General features: G+C 37.3%; 1 protein-coding gene and 1 long non-coding RNA gene across 22 annotated transcripts in view; one reads left to right on the plus strand and one right to left on the minus strand.

The window, feature by feature from the left end:
- cacna1ba (calcium channel, voltage-dependent, N type, alpha 1B subunit, a) overlaps positions 1-20,524 on the plus strand; it is an 82,204-nt gene that overhangs the window by 43,835 nt on the left and 17,845 nt on the right. For 6 of the 21 annotated variants that reach the window (XM_028034846.1, XM_028034861.1, XM_028034857.1 and 3 more), the window contains 17 exons: positions 167-178; positions 3,801-3,821; positions 4,983-5,079; positions 5,935-6,095; positions 6,194-6,331; positions 6,899-7,100; positions 8,304-8,468; positions 8,566-8,676; positions 8,756-8,839; positions 9,429-9,434; positions 11,429-11,545; positions 11,701-11,766; positions 11,896-11,987; positions 13,366-13,516; positions 14,203-14,330; positions 14,532-14,628; positions 19,377-19,482. In XM_028034846.1, the coding sequence (XP_027890647.1) occupies positions 167-178; positions 3,801-3,821; positions 4,983-5,079; positions 5,935-6,095; positions 6,194-6,331; positions 6,899-7,100; positions 8,304-8,468; positions 8,566-8,676; positions 8,756-8,839; positions 9,429-9,434; positions 11,429-11,545; positions 11,701-11,766; positions 11,896-11,987; positions 13,366-13,516; positions 14,203-14,330; positions 14,532-14,628; positions 19,377-19,482 (1,754 nt within the window). Of the gene's footprint in view, positions 1-166; positions 179-3,800; positions 3,822-4,982; positions 5,080-5,934; positions 6,096-6,193; positions 6,332-6,898; positions 7,101-8,303; positions 8,469-8,565; positions 8,677-8,755; positions 8,840-9,428; positions 9,435-11,428; positions 11,546-11,700; positions 11,767-11,895; positions 11,988-13,365; positions 13,517-14,202; positions 14,331-14,531; positions 14,629-15,435; positions 15,533-18,009; positions 18,028-19,376; positions 19,483-20,524 lie in introns of all 21 variants that reach the window. The other 15 variants (XM_028034853.1, XM_028034867.1, XM_028034856.1 and 12 more) reach the window with 11 other exon arrangements.
- Positions 1,415-3,722, minus strand: LOC114155130 (uncharacterized). The gene is made up of 3 exons (XR_003597672.1): positions 2,691-3,722; positions 2,249-2,254; positions 1,415-1,430 (listed from the first exon to the last, which is right to left on the minus strand). It is a non-coding gene; the product is annotated as an uncharacterized LOC114155130 (long non-coding RNA).

Consider the following 20,524-nt stretch of genomic DNA (forward strand, 5'->3'; position numbering starts at 1 on the left):
CTATATAATACAGTAGGTTTACAGTAAATAAAAAAAGAAAGGATTTCTCTTTTATCTGACTTGATTGTGATTGGAACTGACAGATGTGTGTGTGTGTGTGTGTCAGTGTGTGTAACAGTTTTGACATGAACCTTTTTCCTGTTTCTGTCACGGGATCTCTTTGAAGGAGCTTCATGGGGTAATGTCTCCTCTACTTCTCTCAATCTGCCTGTTTGTCATTATGTATGTGAGAAGGAAGCATACATGACCAACACTGCAAAAGCAAGAAGTTTCCTCATATGTTGCGTCTTCCATAAACAAAAACAGTTTTTTAGAAGGAAGATATCATCCTCTATAGATAGTGAACATCTTTTCAAAGTGATCAAAATTTGTTTTAAAACAAGAACATGTTATTCACTTTGCCTTTACAGTGCTCTACCAAGATTTGAATTATAAAGCCTTTGGGTGACAAACAAAAACAGGACAATATTTTAAGAAACAGTCAGATTAACTTTAACTTTTGATTGATTCTGACTTTTCATCTCTATATATCCTGAATGCTACTTATTGTTTTATCATCAGTCTTTTACATAGTTTTTATTGTTAGAACTGTTCTGCAGTACAGTCTTTGTGTAGCTAGTGATGTCTCTGTAAAAACCTGGCTCTTTTTTGAAGAACTACCACAGTACAATAGTTCTTCAAATACAAAAATTGAACAATCACTCTCTCTCTCTCTCTTTTTTCTCTCTCTCTCTCTCAGAAAGCAGTTAATTGCATTTTACCATATTTCTTTTTGTAACATCTTGGCTTTTAGGCAAATTGTCATAAATATATGTGGAGGTAAGCTAATAACACACACAATTTCTTACAGTTTAAAACTCTACCTATAGAGGTGTAACTCTGTGCATAGAGTAGATTCTGCAGGTAATGTATATTTATTAGAACAGGGTAAGACACTTCCAGTGGTAATATATATGGTTTACTGTATCTTTCTGATCTTCAAGACAAACAGCCGACAGAAAATGACACTAGAGCAACAAAGCTAGTGTCCAAACAAGAGGTATCACTTCAGTCTGAATTCCTGGTTATTATAGCTCCACTGACCTGTTGTTTACCCTGTTCTGAGGCATTTTAGAGCAACTCCTTTCACTGTGACTCTTTTATATATTTTTTATGTGAATGAGACACTTCACGCCTCCCATCCAGGTTACACATCGTTCCTCTCCACCTTGTTGGCCATTTTTGTAGATTGATAGCAGCAATACAATAGCGACAAAGCGACAAATAAAAAAACAACCTGCCCCCCTGGACTCTAAATAAACACAAAAAAGTTCTAAAATTGAGGGTTTTGCATATGTCTCAGTGAGCTAAAACTCTTGCTAAAACGTTTTCCTTACCTGAAAAACAACGGAACGGATTTTATATATTTCTCAGTTTTGTTCTTGAAAACACTAATCTTCCTTCAGCCATTGCCCTGAAGGTCGTGTCAAGTTTATCGGTACACTTTCTAAATAATAATTATTTGGTGGCGCTAATGATTGTGGCAAATAAACAGCAGAGTTCAACATAGAACTGCTTCCTAATACACATTTGACTTATTTCTGTTATGTAAGACGTTGCATATGAAGTGAAATTACTTGTGAATATTTGCAAGGGTGTTTTGCAGTATGTGCTGTGTTGCCGGGGATGTACTCTCACCACTTTCACCATCAAATATCTCCTTTTACTGAGCTGCCATATCGCTTGGTGAAAAGTCATTTTCCCATACACCACCCGGTGCTACAGAAGGACGCGTCACCTGCTTGTTGGTCACATGTTGCAGCTGCTATTGAAAGAGCCGTTTTCATCAGCATGTCCCTTCACTGCAGCTCCACTTCAATGAAAACATAAGTTCATTTTCAGTGTGTCCATAATAATGTCAATAGACTTCTACATTCTCACAGATCTTTTGTAAGTACATAGCAATTATTTTCTTATCTAATTTGACCTCACTGCACTGATATTACAGTTCCATGAAAACATATTTCAAGCCCTTACATATGAGGTTTTTTAAAAATGTTTCAGATCATCAAGCACATTTTAATGTCAAAGATAGTCTCAATGAATATAAAATGTAGTTTTCAAATGTTGGCTTCATTTATCAAAGGACAAAAGCTGTCGTAACCTAGGAGACCCTATGTGAAAATCCAATAACACTTGTTCAATTATGAAAAAACTGGGATTAACCGCATTCTTTTGGTGATTTTCACACATTTCACCCAGGCCTGACTACTGCCTCAGACTAGAATCAAGAAATCACCTAAATAAAACTGAAGTAGACTTGAAGATCCCAGAAAACTAGACAAATTGCTATTTGCCAAAAAACATCTTGATGACTTCAAAGATTTCAGAGAAGCGTTCTGCAGAACATTTTTGAAGGTGTCTAGGCTGAATTTGAGCCAGATTTTCAGAAAACGTATGTTCTGACAGTCAAACATGGTGTGACGGCCTTCAGATTGATGGAATTCTAGATCCTGCTATCTAGAAGAAAATCCTGAAGGACAATGTCCAGCCATCAGTTTGTGATCTTGCCCCTTGGCACATTTGGATTTCAGAGCTGGTAATGGTCCAGAACGCAACACATTCACCTCTGAATGACTCCACAAATGAGATTTTAGAACGGTCTACTCAAAGTCTCAATTTAAGCTGATTGAAATGTATTGGTATGGTACTAAATTAAAAAACGTCTGCTCAGAAGAGTGTCATAATTCCTCCATGTAACACACTCATTCACAGTTGTCACAAATGCATGATGGCAGTTCTTGTTAGGCTCAGGGAGGCAATTACTTTTTCACAGTGTGTCAAGTGGATTTGTTGCATGTACTAAAAAACATGCAACAACTACTTCCCCATTTAAATAGTAAAGCCGTTATTTAAAAAAATTGATTTTGTGTTTACTTAGGTTATTATTGTCTGCTTTGAACATGAGTTTTATGATCTGAAAAATCTGGAAATGGCAAAAAGGCAAAAGCAGAAGGAATCTCTAAGAAGGGAAATACATTTCCATAAGACATAAAAGCACATGGACCTGAAATAAAATTTCCAGCTGAGTAATTTAAAAGCCTACATAAAACACAGCATAAAGAGAAGCCAACATTAAATCACACAGCCTCTTGCTTTCTGGTCACCTCCATGCCGACAAATACCGTTTGACTGAGGGCTGTCATTCCTTGACAATGCATGTTGTCAGGAAATGTCATGCAGTTCTTCTCCTCTAAAAACTGCAAAGATGTAAATGAAAAAGTGTGACTCTTGCCTGCTGCAGCCAACGGTGCAGCACACACACTTCTTCTTTTTAGTGCATGCAACCGGCTGAAGAGCTGTCTCTGACTTTAGGTGCTTTTCATTAACAACTTACTGATGTTTGTGATATTTTATACATTTAATTACTCTTATTTAGAGCCTTGGAGAAGTCATTTTTTCTGCTGTTAGTTAACTTTTTGTTTAGTTTAAAAGCATTCATAGATGTATGTATTTACAAAACACTGAATGAGTAGAGTAATTGCTTGTTATAAAAAACTTCTGATTAGTATTTTTGGTAATAAGCTGCTTCTAAGCATTATGCTTTTATTTGGATCTTGTAATTTTTTATCACATTAGTTGGATGTACTCAACTAGCAGTCTGGTCTGTTAAAAACCAAAGTATAAAATGTTTTGCTTTTCTGTAGAAAATAGACCATATGTAGTGTTGTTGTTTGATTCAAATGTGTGCTTTATTTTGTGTGTGTAAAGCATCCATAAATGTGCTGTACCTTGTTTTACTACTGTTTCCCCCCAAGTAGATCGCAGCAAGCTGTGACCAGGTGGGGAACCCCCCTATGCCAGCCCACCCTTCATTCTGACTCCACCCCCTCCCTAACCCTGTTCCCCCTGATCATACTATTGCTCAGATCAGCTCCATGAACTCAATGTAAAGCTTGTTTTGCTGGGAAACAGAGCTTTGGATTGAAACAGGCCTCTGCTGACCAAAGTCATTACAGAAGTTATTTTGTTAAACCACAAAAGCAATACAATGTGAGAGCTTCATTTGAGAAGAAGAAATAGGAATCCTGCCTATGCTTTTTGGAGTTTTGGTTGTAAATCAAAGTTTGTTGAAGTGTTAGCTATGATCTGACCTGAGAGGTTTGGAAAGTTAATACAACAACATCCCACAGAGTATTGTTCAATCCATTATTAAAAATGGAATTGAATACAAATTCACCTAATCTGACAGGCAGGCAGGAAGAGCATTAATTTGAGAAACAGCCACGAAACCCATGGTACCTCTGGAGGAGCTGCAGCTCAGGAGAGACAATCAATCAGCAGGACAACTATTAGTTTTGCATTCTGAGAATCTGAACTTTATTGCAACAGTCATGTCATTTGATTTGTTGTTGTGCAGAATTGGCTAGAGTGGTACCAAGTGAAGTAAGACAAATGTTGAGCTGAGATATTGTTCATATTTTCATTGCTTGTCGTGATGAAACAGGAACTTATTCTGAAATGTTACTGATTCTCACCATGATAAAAACGCACAATCTGTCACATTTTTCATGCTCTTAAACCTAATGTTTTGCATTCAGTTTGTTTTTGAAATTCATAAAAAGTATTTATTATGTGATCAATCCACATATTAAAAAATCACTACTACAAGAGATGTTAGTTCAGAAACGTCATAACAGTAAATTTCAGACCATATAAGAAGCTCCTAATGTTTAGTGTATTGTGTGTTTACAAAGTGTCTTGTATTGTATGCTAAAACGTTTTTACCATCTGCTTCCCTTGCATAGTTGATCTGAAAACATTTCACACTCCTCCACATTTCAAATCTCTAAGCTCTTTTTTAATTTCATATGCTTCAGAGCTGATTGTTATTTTTGTATAGTGTCTTTTTAAGAAGAATTTTAAAAAAAAACATTAAATAATTTGATTAACTGCATCTAATTTGTTTGTGATAAGTGTATAACAGAGTCTGCTGTCCACAGGGGGACTAAAGGCAAAGACATCAGCACCATCAAGTCACTGAGGGTTCTCAGGGTTCTTAGGCCTCTCAAGACCATCAAGCGTCTGCCAAAACTCAAGGTTCTAAAGTGTTTCTGTTTCATTACCTGTGCCTGCAGAAATATGTCAGCTTGTGTAACAAATATGTGCGGATGAAATTCAGCATTTTAGACCAAAATGTTCCCTCCTTAAAAAGGTTTTCATGGTTTCATGTTCAAACCCATGAATAACGAACTGCAGAAAAAAAAAAAAAAAAAAAAAAAAAAAAAAAAAATATATATATATATATATATATATATATATATATATATATGTATGTATATACGGTATATACACACGGTTACTGTCACTGTGGAGAAAAAGTTTGATGCGTTCATTTGCTTTATGTGATGAGATATGGATTTGCTTCAGTTAGTTGAATATTAACTAAACCGCATAAAAATGAAATGCAGCTGAATAGCCTATGTCAATATCATTTAAAAATTGACAGGTAAAAATGTAATATGATGGACTCTTTTAAGACGCTCTCAGTCAAGATGACGGACAACAACAAAGTCTAGCACGGCCGCTGTTCAATCCATCCATCATTTGTTGAATGGTCATTTAAAAACTATAGTTTATATGCAGAAATCATCATCTGTCTGCCTGCTGACAAGTTTCAGTGGTTAGAGCTCTCAAGCTGGCCTCTTGACACTGCAAATAAAAATATTTTGGTAATCCTTGTTGGCTTTAGTCTGGTTTCATTTTAGACAGTAGTAAAAATGGTTGCATGTATTAATGTAGTGTCTTTAAATATCTGGTTTAACTGTAAACCTGCTTGTATTCCTAGTTCATGCGGTCATTAACAGCCACAAGGACACTGTTTGCTTTCAGCTGTACTGTAAGTAGACTTTCAGGATTATGCAGACTTTAAACGTGTGTTTTCTTTGTCCCCAGGCCGTTTTTGACTGTGTGGTCAACTCTTTGAAGAACGTGCTGAACATCCTCATTGTTTACATCCTCTTCATGTTCATTTTTGCTGTTATTGCGGTTCAGCTCTTCAAGGGAAAATTCTTCTATTGCACTGATGAGTCCAAAGCCCTGGAGAAAGATTGCAAGTCAGTCTGAAACACCTAAACATTCTCGTATCTTATGCCAGATCCTTTACATTTGGTGTGTGTTTGCCTAACGTGTGTCACCACTTTCTATCCTCCAGAGGACAATTTCTTGACTATGACAAAGAAACAGTGGCAGCAATGCCAAGAGAGTGGAAAAAATATGAATTCCATTATGATAATGTACTCTGGGCCTTCCTAACTCTCTTCACAGTCTCAACTGGGGAGGGCTGGCCAACGTAAGTGCAACTAATTTGTCTTCTTTAAGTTATACCGACCTCCAATATAACGTGTTCAGAAGTAAAAACAAATTTTTACATTTTGCACTTAATGCAAAATTAAATGCAAGACACTCAATTTTACCTACTCTAACCGGAACCTTTTTAGGCTTTAGACATATTTTGTTTGAATGATAATAACTACAAATAACATAAATCGCTCTCTTGGTAACTGATGCTATCACGAAGCCAGAAGAATATAGTCAAATATAGGCAAAAGACATAATCTCAAAAATGTCAAACTGATTTTAAAAAAATTTCACAATAATCCTGAACATCTTAAAAGTGCAATTAAGCATCCTCACCTAAAAAACCAACATCTGAAACCTGTCATTTTAGTTAGTGAAATATCATCTTGATGCAAAATTAGAAAAAATTATGAAAAGTGTCCAAAGTGTTCAATTTCCTCTAAGATGCTTGACATCACTTGCCTTATGTTAACAGAAAAGTTTATAATATTCTCTTTTTTACATGGCAGCCACTGTCAGGAGGTGTATTACTGTGTCCTACCATTCTTTCTTTTCATAGTGTTCTGAAACACTCTGTTGATGCTACCTTCGAAGATCTAGGTCCCAGCCCTGGCTACCGCATAGAGATGTCCATCTTCTATGTGGTCTACTTTGTGGTCTTTCCATTTTTCTTTGTCAACATCTTTGTTGCTCTGATAATTATCACCTTCCAAGAACAGGGAGACAAGGCCTTGTCTGAATGCAGTTTGGAAAAGAATGAGGTATGTTGTGAGTTTCTCTTATATAATCATGTCAAAGTTAGTTTCACCAATGTACACATTTGTATATAAGAGATGTTCTGGAGTGCAGAAGGAGGAATGTGTCTGAAACTTTGCAAATAAAGTTTAAAAACATAAATAAGTCAAATTCAGGTAAAAAAAAAAAAAAAAAAGAAGTAAACACAACCCAATTCAAGCACAATTTATAGATTTATTTAAACCCAATTTACTACAATACAACTAAATGTTCTTTTAAAGGTAATTTGAAAAGGCACATCTTGCTGAAGGTTCTAACAACAGCAGTAAAGTCTCGTTCTGATTCAGTTTGCCTTTAGGGGGCAGGTAATCCAAGTCTAAAACCTCAGCTGACTAAAAACACAATGACAATGATCACACACAGTCCAAGGTTAATATTTCAGGCTCACCAGCAAGCCCACCTCTGAAGGATGGTTTTGGAGTGGCCCAGTCAAAGTCTGGAAATCAAATTGAGATACTGTTGCATGACATTATACTGATCACTCTAATATTTTTACAGTGATGTACAAAACTCATTGCCATTCATCACAAGTTGCACAAAGGATTTGTTGATTTGTTTAGGGAGAAACCCTGAGCGTCCTCTTCATGAGTCTGTTATACAACAACAGATTGAATTCAGTCAAAGCCCTTCTTAGATAATATGACTTACATCAACATTTAATGTCCATTTGGGATTATTAAAGTATTTCTGAATTTGAATATGCCCTGTGATGGACTGGCGACCTGTCCAGAGTGACCCCGCCTCTCGCCTGTTGACCGCTGGACACTAGCACCCCTCTCAATCCCAGTAGGGATTAGGTCGTATGATAATGGACGGATAAATTTGAATTGAATTTGAATTACTTTTTCATAAAGGGCGATGTTCTCCAACAACAGTATTGGTTTCAATAAATTATTATTGAAAACATTTTTCCTCTTATCTTTGTCTGTTAAAAAAAGGTTATCTAAAACATTTCAGTTGACAAAGGGGCAAAAACAGAAGAAATACAGTATGTAAGGAGGTAAATACTTTTACATAGAACTGGCCTTTGTCTATATTGGCCAGTTCTATACCTTAGCAGTTCAAATCAGTTCAATCAGGGATGAATGTTTACTGTTGTTGTTCATGCTCTGTGAGTTTGAACAAACCTATGGAAAGATCAATATAAAGAGTGTTTTTGTGCTTTGCAGAGGGCTTGTATTGACTTTGCCATAAATGCGAAACCTTTGACACGCTACATGCCAGAGGACACACAATCCTTCCAGTACAGGATGTGGAAGTTTGTCGTTTCAGCTCCATTTGAGTACTCAATTATGATCATGATTGCTCTCAACACTGTGGTACTCATGATGAAGGTAAGGTGCATATTTTTTTCAATGTCGAGCTATGTCAGTCTGGAATAAGTTCATGGAGAAAAGTATTTATGCTGCTCCCTTTGTCCTGCTTTCCCAGTTTCATAAAGCTCCAGATTTTTATGAAGCGATGCTGAAGTACCTCAACATAGTGTTCACCACTCTTTTCTCTCTGGAGTGCATTCTCAAGATCATCGCCTTTGGTCCCCTGGTGTGTATCTATTAAAGGTTGGCTCTCAGATTATTGGGAACTAATTTGAGTCTTATAATTTCCACCTTTTGTTCCTCAGAACTACTTAAAAGATGCCTGGAATGTATTTGACTTTGTGACAGTTTTGGGGAGCATCACAGACATCCTGGTGACTGAAATCAAAGTAAGAGCACAACTCTTCACATTCTCAGTACCACATGTCAATATTACAACACTGTATTCAGAGAATAACTTTACAACACCGGCCAGTGAAATGTACCAGACCTGTACATGAAGCTCTCTACAAAGACAGTTCTGTGACCAAAGAGAACCTGACTGGTAATGCAGAAGAGGAAAGGGGTGTTTGTGTGATGGTAGGAAGGATGCATAGAAACTTACTATAAAATATATGAGCTATTTAGTCTTTGGTTGAGCTCTATCTGTCCTGCTTTCAGCAGTGGAGTTACTCATTCCAAACTGTTCCTCTGACTCACCAAACTCTTTATGTTAGTATACTGATGATTAACACGTGTATTTGTTGAGTAGTATCTGTTGTGATTGTATGATCTGACAGCTCCTGTCTGCTGCATCTTATTGTCTCTCTGTCTGTCTCTCTCTCTATCTATCTATCTGTATCTCTTTTTTCTTTCTCTTTTTATTTTGCTGTCGTTTGGTTTGTCCACCAATCTCTTCCCACCGCCACCACTTCTTCCAACGTTTGATGTTGCTTGTTGTCACTGATGTTGCCATGACGTGATCTCGAACATGTCCAGACTACGGTGAGTGACTTCATGATGCTGACTCTTTGCCAGCATAGTATTTTGGTAGACACATGAGTTCTTTTCTCTCCAGCAATTTAATACTGAAGTTTAATGTTGACTTCTACTAGACCAAAGGTAGCAGCTGGTCTTTCATGCCCATCTCGAGTGTGGCTTGTGTCTTTCAGATCATCACGTTTATTTAGACACACATCATACTGGAGTTCGCTTTTGTGTTTTGCGTGTTATGATTAGACTTGTAGACATAGTATCACAAGCCATGTCACCCAACTTGGTTTTAATTCAATCAGTTCATATGTAGGGCACCAATTCACAACTATCATCTGAACTCATGTACAATCCACAACCTAATTAGTTTCAGAACAGTCCAAAATAATACAGATTGAGATTAAAGTACATTATTTTATATAGTCAGTGTTAGTTAAATAGAAAAGGCTAATTAACAAGTAGTAGTATGTTGTTTTGCTGATATACCAGCGGTCTGCATCAAGTCCTCTAGTTACCCTTCAAGAACAGGTTCAGGTTAACAGCAGAGGGAAGAAGTCCCCTTTGTCAAAAAGAAGAAACTTGACAAGAGTCAGCAATAATGTTGCAATAAGTTGTGTAGACTGAAGAATTTTTTCTAAGTCTCATTATGACTCTGGCCAACACACCAACAGGCTTTCACAAAACTCCCTGTCCACTCTACGGCAGAAATTGGATCAGTCATACAGATGAAGTTCCAGAAAAATATTTTGAGCACACAACTTCATAGCTGCTGATCCCTCGAATCCTGTTTTCCTCACTGATAAATGTTTCATTAAAGTTTATTTTCTGACAGTCAGACAGACACAGACCAGGTCCTGCATCGAAGCCCAGCAGGGAAACTGCTACTTTCTTAATATCCCGTTTGCTTTCTTATGTACTATGTCCTGCGATTGGGACATAAGAACACTCTGCGTTACGCATTTTTTATTTTGCACTCTTTCTATGTTCATATATACATTATACATTATTGGGGAGCTATGATTTCTGAAATTCCAATGATGTATGCGAATGAAGGATACAATCATAACTGTAGACACAGTAAACACTTTTGTTAAACCACTCTGAAATTCAAAATAATGTCTAACTCATCATCTGAAGCCTCATAAACACAAAAACAGAGCTATCTTGAACAAAAACAGCATTTTACATCAAACATAATCTGCCACTGTAAACGTTCAAAATGTCTTTCACAAGACTCGATTTCTCTCAACATTTTTATTGTAAGTTAATTTAGCATGGCCTTTTTTTAAATAAAGAAAGGATTTTAGGTGAAAACTGCAGGAAACTGGAGGTGATCAGACATGTTTCCAGCACATCCTGGTCTGTCAGAGATTTGGACGTGCAGAATTCTCACCAGCTCTCCTCACTCCTCACACTGTTTCTTATCCATAGGAGGCACTTTTATCTCTGGTAAAAATTAGTAGAGTTGACAACAGAAAGATAAAAAGAGAAATTAACTTTGCACTAAAACTAGATTTCTTAACCCAAGTTCGACATCCTTTCTCTTGATTTTGGAGATTTTTGTTGATAGTCACTGTGTTAGTCAGACTGAAAATGTTTAGTTTTTTTTACAATGAAACACTCTGCCCCGCTAATTGAGAGCACATCGACACAATGTTTCTGATGTGACGTTTAGTTTGCTGTCACTCCAAGGATTCTAGCCACATGCATTATTATAATGCTGATCCTTACAGAGGATGACAGATGAAGTCATAATGCCTGAACTACTGAACTGATTGATTCTGAAGACAGTAGGATTTTTCTCCTCTCAGAGTACAAGCTGAAGGACAGCAGAAATATCTAATTGTGACTGGAAATTAAGAATGCAGAATGGGCATACTAAAAAAGTAATCCATTGAATTGAGTTAGGAATCACACAATAAAATTTTAGTTTTATCTGTTTTGACCAGTTTTGCTCGGAGTGTTTATAAAATTAAATACATTGGATGTGCTTTTGTGTATTACAGGACAGACTATTGAATTTGAGCTTCCTGAGGCTCTTCAGAGCAGCTCGACTCATCAAGTTGCTGAGGCAGGGCTACACCATCCGCATCCTGCTCTGGACCTTTGTCCAGTCTTTCAAGGTGCTTCCACATAGCATAAGATGGTCAGACTTTGTCCACATTGTACCTTGCAAACTACTTCCTGATGTCACAAAGTCATAAACAACTTCTTGCTAAGACAAATCAAGATGGGATAATTCAGAGGGGACATGAATAACTGTGTGTTCTACCTTTAGGCCCTGCCATATGTGTGCCTGCTTATTGCCATGCTGTTCTTCATTTATGCCATCATTGGGATGCAGGTTCGTGTAGCTGCTTTGCAGCGATCGATGAAGATAATTATTTTCTTGAAGTTATTCTGAGTGAATTGTTGACGTCTGGCTTTTTCAAGCATGATATTGTTAATACATTCTTGAGTGTCTCTGCTGCAGGTGTTTGGGAACATTGAGCTGAATGAAGACACAGCTATCAACCATCATAACAACTTCCGCACTTTTCTCCAGGCTCTTATGCTGCTGTTCAGGTAGAAAGCAGCCTTATTAGTTATCTTCTTACAGATCTATGATACAGATCTTGTCTTCTAGACAGATGGATGAAACACAAATGTTAAAACTGTGGGCTGATCATGACTTTCTCTAGATCACTGCTCTGATCATTAAGGGTTCATGTCACTGTCGTTGCTGGCTTCACCAATGCTAGTTACACACTTTTAGACTGTACATAGTTTGTAATACTATAAAAAGTAATTTAGGCCTAAATTAATAGTTAGCAGATTTCATGGAGATATCATAAACTTAACTATTGTTAAATGGTTAATGAGAAGAAACAGAAAGTTGTTGAATAAAGTTGAGGAATTTTACAAGGTTATGGACAAATATGGGATTTATAGAAAGTTCAAAACAACAATTATGATTATTCAATGAAACTAGGTTGATCTTGTTGATTATTTTGAGGTCAGCCTCCTTTTTTCAAAGATTAACACAGAAACTCATCCACATGTGAATATTTCTCTATTATGCGTTCTCAACAGGAACAAATAGAAAGCCAGAACCTACTTTGTTGTGAAGGTCTCCTTATGCTGAACACAACAAGCTTTATTTGAAATATTATTTATTTGAATTATTTGAAAGGGACTTGCATTCAAGTAGTTATAAATCCTCAAACCTTAAGTGCTTTCACATCAGTGTGTCTCTTTTTTAAACTCCCTCTTGTTGTATTGTGCATGTTTATTGGAGAGTATGGAATGCACAGAGTTCTATGTGCATTATGGAATAACCTTTATAATGACATTACCGATTCATTTTTTTGTTTAATGATCACCTGACCGTCTAGGGATGGAAGCTTAATGCTCTGTATGTGGTCCATGATTACATTACACACAAGTGGTCAAATAAACACTGCTGAATTGATCAGGTAGCTCAAATCGTCTTGCTGTCGGAGTTACTTCATGCATTTACAATGCTGCCAAACATGGTATGAAATGAAGTAACAATATTATTGGGTTATTGCTGTGATGTTTTTTACTTTATTATCTTAGGCCAATTTAATGCCAATTTAATAATCAATTTAATGTGATTGACTGGGCAGAGTAATTGAAAAGTATGAGTTCATATGTTTTAGCAAGTCATCTCAGTGCAATATAAGATTAGAATAATTATCCTTTGAGATAGAAAAAAAGTCCAGCATTAATTTTTCTTTAGTCTTTGGAATATGCATTTCTTGTTTTGACACTTAGTTGAAATAAAATGTACCATTACAGAGAAAATAAAATTATAATGAAAAAAAGAAACATAATTTGTCAACTGAACTGTTCTTCCAGGAAGCAATCAGACAACTCAGAGGTGAATGTTATGATGTTGGTTAATCTTTGTCTCCCCATCTTTTCTTTTTCTGAACATCAGAAGTGCAACTGGAGAAGCCTGGCATGAGATCATGTTGTCGTGTCTGAGTCATCGACCCTGTGATGAGCTCTCAGGGACCAGTGGGAAAGACTGTGGCAGTGATTTTGCCTACTTCTACTTTGTCTCCTTCATCTTCCTCTGCTCCTTCCTGGTCAGCATCTAACTGTCATCACTTTATCAAACAGTTCATTTGAACTTCTACAGATGATACTATTGGTAGTTTTATTTTTGTCTTTTGTTTTATTTTAGTGTTTATTACTTTAGATTTATTTTTCAGATTTGTGTTATTTAATATTTAGAGTCTAAGGGAGTTAAAAGATGAAAAACTGACCTTGTTCAGTTTTGCAACAAATAACATATTATTTAAGAGCATAAAATAATTTAAAGTAATTTAAATTAAATGCAAATAAATATATGTCATAAGCGTAACCATGTATCTTGAATAAGCTTTACAGGTAGTTTTCAGAGTTTAAAGTCTTTTGCTCTAGATTGAAAATGTCCATCTACTCTGATCCTGTTTGACTCCTCCTCTTCATCTTCCTCTTCCTCCTACTAACCAATTAACATTTCAAATCTATATATTCTGTACATTTTTGTGATCTTTAGCATATGTCAAAGTGATTTTCTTTATGATAGTACACATTCTGGTGAAGTTCTATTACAAGATGTGACATTAGTGACCTACTCAATACTAAATACTCCAACCACAAAATTTGTTGCTGTGAGGATTTAAGTCCTTAAAGTCTAACAAGAATTTGCTTCTAATAAACATTCATGGCAGTAGTTTTGAAATTACTGCAACCAGAAGTGTTTTGAGCAGTGCTGTGTGTGTTCCAGATGCTGAATCTCTTTGTGGCTGTCATAATGGATAACTTTGAGTACCTCACCAGAGACTCCTCCATCCTGGGGCCGCATCATCTTGATGAATTCATTCGAGTTTGGGCCGAGTATGACCCAGCTGCTTGGTATGTTATTGACTTCTTCTGATATGCAGCACATAGTTTTCACAGTATAAGTGGAGAGAATCACCCTAATCTCATTTCTCATCTCTATTGGTGGCATTGGGGTCTATTGAAGCTCCATTCTCAGTCCTCGTTCCTCATTGTATGCAATGAGCCCACTGAAGGTATCCTGAACGTTATGTATGTGCTTGTTCTTTTCCGCAGCGGACGGATTTCCTATATGGATATGTACAATTTGTTGCGCATTATCTCACCCCCCCTTGGCTTAGGGAAGAACTGCCCTAATAGGGTAGCATACAAGGTTTGCAAATACCGGACATTTTCATCACTAGGGTGCTTTGTGTACCTCTATGCCAAGAGACTTTTAATTGAATGGCTGTGCACCAATGAAATCACCTTTACACTAGCACTCACCTCTTCAAACTGTCTGGCTTTGGTTGATGATGCCGAAGAGGAAACAAAGCTTTCATAGTTGTGGCATTGTCTCAACAAGCCGCCTGCCAGCTTTCTTGTCTGTAAACTTTTATGTATTAGAATTGTTTTCTTTTTAACCATGCCAGATAGGTAAATCCTGAAAGTCTTCATCGGTGAAATCAATCAACTCTTTTCAAATCAGAGACCTTTTGAAGAAGCTTTATTGAGGTGTTTTAGGAAACCATATCCATGATGAAAAGAACATTAGAAACAGAACAAGTCACGCTGGCACTGAAACCTTTGTCTCCATGCACCCTGATTGAAGTACCAGTGGAATGTCTGCAAGCATGCCAGAGCAGACATTCTCATTACAATGCTGTCATTTCTCTTCCAACCCATCAGCATCCTGCGTGTTGGGTTGACCCATTCATCCCTCTTCTCTCCTCCCTGATCCTTCTCTGACCAGACTCACTCTTTGCCATTCCATGTTTCCTCTCAGGAACCCTGAGTTCTACAGTGATGCATCCCTGTGCCCCAACACAGTGGCCAAGGATGGCATCCACCCTACATCTCACTTAAGGAAATCTATTGACAACAGATTTCTGTTTCTCCTCTCCATTGTTCTCCTGTTGATTTTTCTTCCCGATCCTTCTCTGTTTGCATTCTGTTATTTTTTTCCCCCAACCCTGTGAAGTGGCCGTATCAAGTACTCCGATATGTATCAGATGCTGCTACACATGCCCCCACCCTTAGGTTTGGGAAAGAAATGTCCACCAAGAGTCGCCTACAAGGTAGACCCTACTCTCTTTCCACGTTCTTCCCTGTGCAAAAGCAGCGTTTCTCCCAGTGACGTGCTCTGCAGTGCTCCTTGTTTGTTCTTTGTTTTGCTACTGTGCTAATACCTTTTTGGTGTAAGCTCCAGTCTTATGTTCCCTGTCTTTACTGTTTTGTTCAGCTAGCTGCCTGTGTGAGCTGATGTTGTTCAGTAGTGGTTTAACTAAGCGAATTCCAGTTATTTGTAATGTTTATGGTAAAAATTTGCTCCATTAGGTGAATATTGTATTTAGATGGACTACTGTAGGTTTTGTTTGTGTACCACATGTGTATGTTCAGTATAGGCTGCGTGTGTATGTGTGTGTGTGCAGATATGCTGTTTGTCTGGGCTCTTTTACACTCTTTGTGGTTCTGTCTTTCTACTCATTCCCTTCCATTTTTTTGCTCCTTTTGTTTTTTATTTCTTTCTATTGATAATACACTGCTAACTTAAATTAGGTTTCTACATGGATATTACATTTAGTCGAAGGAACCCCAAGTTAGCATACACAGACTGTATCAGAACCTGAATGCATCTTTATTTACAGTAGGTATTTCTAGTATAGCTCCGTTAGCGCTGTTTGTCTTTGACGTTTCTCCCAGCGTCCGTGTAGAGCTGTGTCCAGTTCAGCAACAGCTGTGCTGTTTGGAGTCCGGTGTGATGGTATCAGCGACACCGGACCTCCATGGGTGACTTCAGTACCGCAGGCAGTATACGTATGTTCTGTCAGATAGCCATACGCTGTCAGGATAGCACACATGCAGTCAGTACACATGCCCGCGCATGCGCATTAAGAAGTCCGACCGTCAGTGGAGTTGTCAGTTCAGCATACGCAACAAGTTATAACGAAAATAAGTCATTAAATTGTTTATAATATGACATAATATGATAACTAGATAAATATACATGCGTTGTCATGGTTTCAAAGTGTATTTAAAGCAGGTCTGGCTGCAGCTGCAGTCAATTACAACACAGGCCCGTGTAAAACTCATTAACCTACTTAACCGCTAAGTCAGGATGCCATATAACTGTTAATAACAAAGTGTATGATGATCTACGTCATGATTCTATGTTGCTGATTAAATAAAATCATATGGTAATGACAACGTATACATGTCTGAGCTAAGCGTATGACGATCTGACAACGCATGGCTATCTGACAGAACACCTGTTCTCACACTGCTCTCTTCTTTCTTTCATGTGGGAAATTACCCAGATTCGCCTCAATTTTTATTTTAATTTTTTTTTAAATTACAGCCGATAGTGACAGAGTGTGGCATTATCTAAAATTACACCAGTCAAACTCAATATGATAAACAACTACTCAGGTAAAGTTAGCCTTCCTGTGTTTACTCTGTAGGTTCCAGTACAAAATGGACCGTTGTGCGTCATCAACCTATCTGTGAAAAAATGGCGACCTCTATGGGTGAAAAATATAACAAAATATGTACATTTTTGAAGTAATTGTGAGTTTGTCATATCACAACAGCTATTTTTTAAGTAATAGGAAAATTGCAACGTATTTAGTTCAACATATTCAAGTAGTTCTGGATCCTTTTTAACAGCTGTTTACAAGAGTTAAACCAAATAATGTCATGTCTCTACATGCCAGGGAGTTTGGTCGCATAGTGTAGATAGTTTTGATATTTTCCCAAACAAAGACTGATGATCTAGAAGTGTCTCATTCTGCGTATTGTACTGTTGCTGAGATATGATGTAAAATGTCTAGAAATATTGATTTGATGAGCTGGTGCTCTAAGGTCCTTTGCAGTATCTGGACTCTGGAAGATGTGTGCTACCTGACCAGCAGGAAAGAGGCTGGCTGTTAAACACCCAACACCTCCCATTATGGCTCTAAAAACAGTAATTTCTCAGTAAAGGAGGATGGCGATGTCATCATTTGCTGATCAAATGGTTTTCCTTCACATGGTTTGTGTTGATGGTGTAATCTGGATTTGAACCCAATATACATACGCTAAGGCAGGGTTATCCTAGTGGTCTTTATTTACAAGAATATTCTCAGGGAATATTAAATCCAGCTTTTAATGTGAGGCATATTTTTTCTTGAGTTTTCACAGTTAGGCATATAGGATATAGTCCTGTTTTTTTCCTGTATTGCTGGGTGAGTGCTTCCTCCCTGTCTAATTTATTGAGGAGTAGTCATACATTTTGCCTGAGCATAGATGGGATAAAGGAGCTGTCTCTTCTCCCTGAATCGTTTTCTTTAGTATACAGGGAACACACTGTCTTTCATGCAGAGCTGGAAACTAGATTAAGAAATCAGAACCTTTTTCATGGCTGCCCATGAAAAAGTTTAAAATGGATGTGCTGTACAGTAGTCTAAAAGTTTAAGGAGTCAGACGAAAGTAGGAACTGACTTATCAGGCTGTCCCTCAGTGTGCCAACTTATAATTTATTGATTCTGTTTTGCTTTTTTCCCCCTGCTCACTGCAGCAACAGCCACCAATTTAAGTAAGCTATGCTATTGTTTCTGTTGGGATAGAGGTACCTAGTGTGACATTGGTCTCTGTTGTTTGATCTTCATCTCACATATTGTTTCACACTATTATTATTTTTGAACAATTAAAAAATTCAGGTTGAATTTGTGCTGACTCCAAGTTCTAACTTTTGTTAAATTTCTGCATTAATACTTGCCACTAACTGCTTATTATTAATAATTTTTTGACTTCTGACTGTAAAAGTCAAGAAAGCAGCCTTTGCCCATTTGTACATGTGTTCTCCTCCATCTACCTAAAAAAATAAGCTCTTCCTGATCTATGTTTTATTAAAAAGGTTGAATACTACTTTGTTTTCTAAACTTTCATTTCATTATTTTCCCATTATCCTTTTAGCGTGCCTGTGTAATGGGCATGAACATGGTTGATATTTTCAACTGTATTCTAAATCAGAAAAAAATATTGGCTACATTGTGTAGCTTTGAGTTTAAATAAATAATCTGATAACATCTTTATGGACATCACAAGAGCATAACTGAGGTACCTGACACCCTTCACAGCAAATTTGTATTCAAACGTGTCATATTTGCATTCTGTAACTCCTATTCTTTGAAATCTTCTCTGTGCTTGGTGATCTTCTGATCATGTGTGTGCGTGTGTGCAGGCGTGTGCGTGCGTGCGCATCGGACCCTCAGCTCCTCATTCCCGCCTCATTCTCTGGTCTTCTTCTTCTCTCTGCCACTGTTAGAACATGTAGATGAATGCTTTTTGTGTTCAGGGGAGCTCAACTCTTACAACAATAATGTCTGTTTTCTGCATCTAGTGATGCCACTAGTGTCGTATAAAACTACCTCTGAATCTCTCTGCTAAGGCTGACCCAGCTTGGTGGAATGGACACTGTTTACTGGTAGCTGCCACTTTACATCTGCAGCATGTTCAGTCTCTTCAACTCCTAAGTTGTTGATTGCTAGGGTGGTAAGCACAGAGTCGAGCTCCTGCAACTGTCCAGGCACCTTCATGGTTATGCGTTACATGCCTTCTCTCACCTTTTTTTTGGTCAATGTCGGTCTTGCACCAGTGCACTTCGACTTGCAAAATAGTGCATAATGTAGCCAATAGCAATGAATGTGAATGTCTAGTTTGTCTTTACATTTACATGGAGAAGACTTTTTGTGTGCTAAATTGAATCTAGGTGAAATTGTATAATTACAAAAAAAAAGAAAGCAATAGTAACAAAATCGGTCGATAAATAATAAAGACTGTTACAGTAGCACACAGATTGATTTCTCTGAATGGATTGGATATTTTGATGTGGAAGTTTTAGCACGTCATAATGTTACTTCTGTCACCTGATTCTCTGCACAGCGTCTTGTCAAAATGAACATGCCCATCGCTGATGACAACACAGTTCACTTTACCTCCACTCTGATGGGCCTGATTCGCACTGCGCTGGAGATCAAGTTGGCCTCAGGTCAGATAAACTCAAACATCTATACAAAAAGTGCCACAAACAAAAAGGTATTATATCAAATGAGCTACAAAAGGCACTAAACCACTGCCTTAAAACCATGTAGTAAAGAGATATAATAAGATGGTAATATTGAAATTTTCTAAAATAAAATCTAATTGGCAATGTTTAAATGGTGGAGAATGCTAATGCATCATGCACTTCCTGCAAATCTCTAAAAACTATTCATTAAATCAAGCTACATGTGATCTTTGAAGATTTTATTGAGTTAAATATTGACAAATGATTTAAACTGATCAGTTTAGAACAGAGAGCATCTATCATCTTTGATTGGTGATCAACAGGCCAGATAAAAAAGTGTCAGATTTTTTATTTCTCCACTCATTAAATCGATCAAAAGTATGTCCCCACTATTTTAAATACATAGAAACGACTTGCAATTTCATGTACTTTAATGTTATTTCTTCAGTCTATTCAGATTAACAGTCTTGTGTTTTCTTTTTCTTTCAGTTAGACTTAAAACTTATCAAGCTAGGTTTTTTCCTTTCTGTGTTATAGTCATAAGAAAAAATGCAAATCAGCCAAAACAAGAATTGGCAAATAGACTAAAAATCAGAAGGCTACTGGCTAAAAACAAGGTCTTACCGATAGGTACTACTTCAGAGAGGCATGCCGATCGATTAGCCACCAATCGGTGGCTGATCAATTTAAACCACCTTAAACGCTCTGAGAGTGAATGGGGAAGTTTGTTTGTTGCGGTGGAAAATTACCTCGGGGGTACAGCACATCAAAATGCATCGACACAATGAATCTAGTATGACATTTAAAAAAGCAATCAATTGACGAAGTTTGACTATATCGAGGCTCACTGCAGAAAAAAGAGGTCCAGAGCGATCAGACAGCAGGTAAAGCAGATAATAACTACAAACACTCACCTGGATGAGCATGATGGCCAGAAAGCTAAATAAATATCCTGAAAAATAATTTAAGTCAACGAGCTAGAGGTGTAAGACGCTGGTTCTGCTCTTGTTGAACCGCCGCTATG

The sequence above is a fragment of the Xiphophorus couchianus genome, chromosome 12 (assembly GCF_001444195.1).
Source record: "Xiphophorus couchianus chromosome 12, X_couchianus-1.0, whole genome shotgun sequence".
Lineage (NCBI taxonomy): Eukaryota > Metazoa > Chordata > Actinopteri > Cyprinodontiformes > Poeciliidae > Xiphophorus > Xiphophorus couchianus.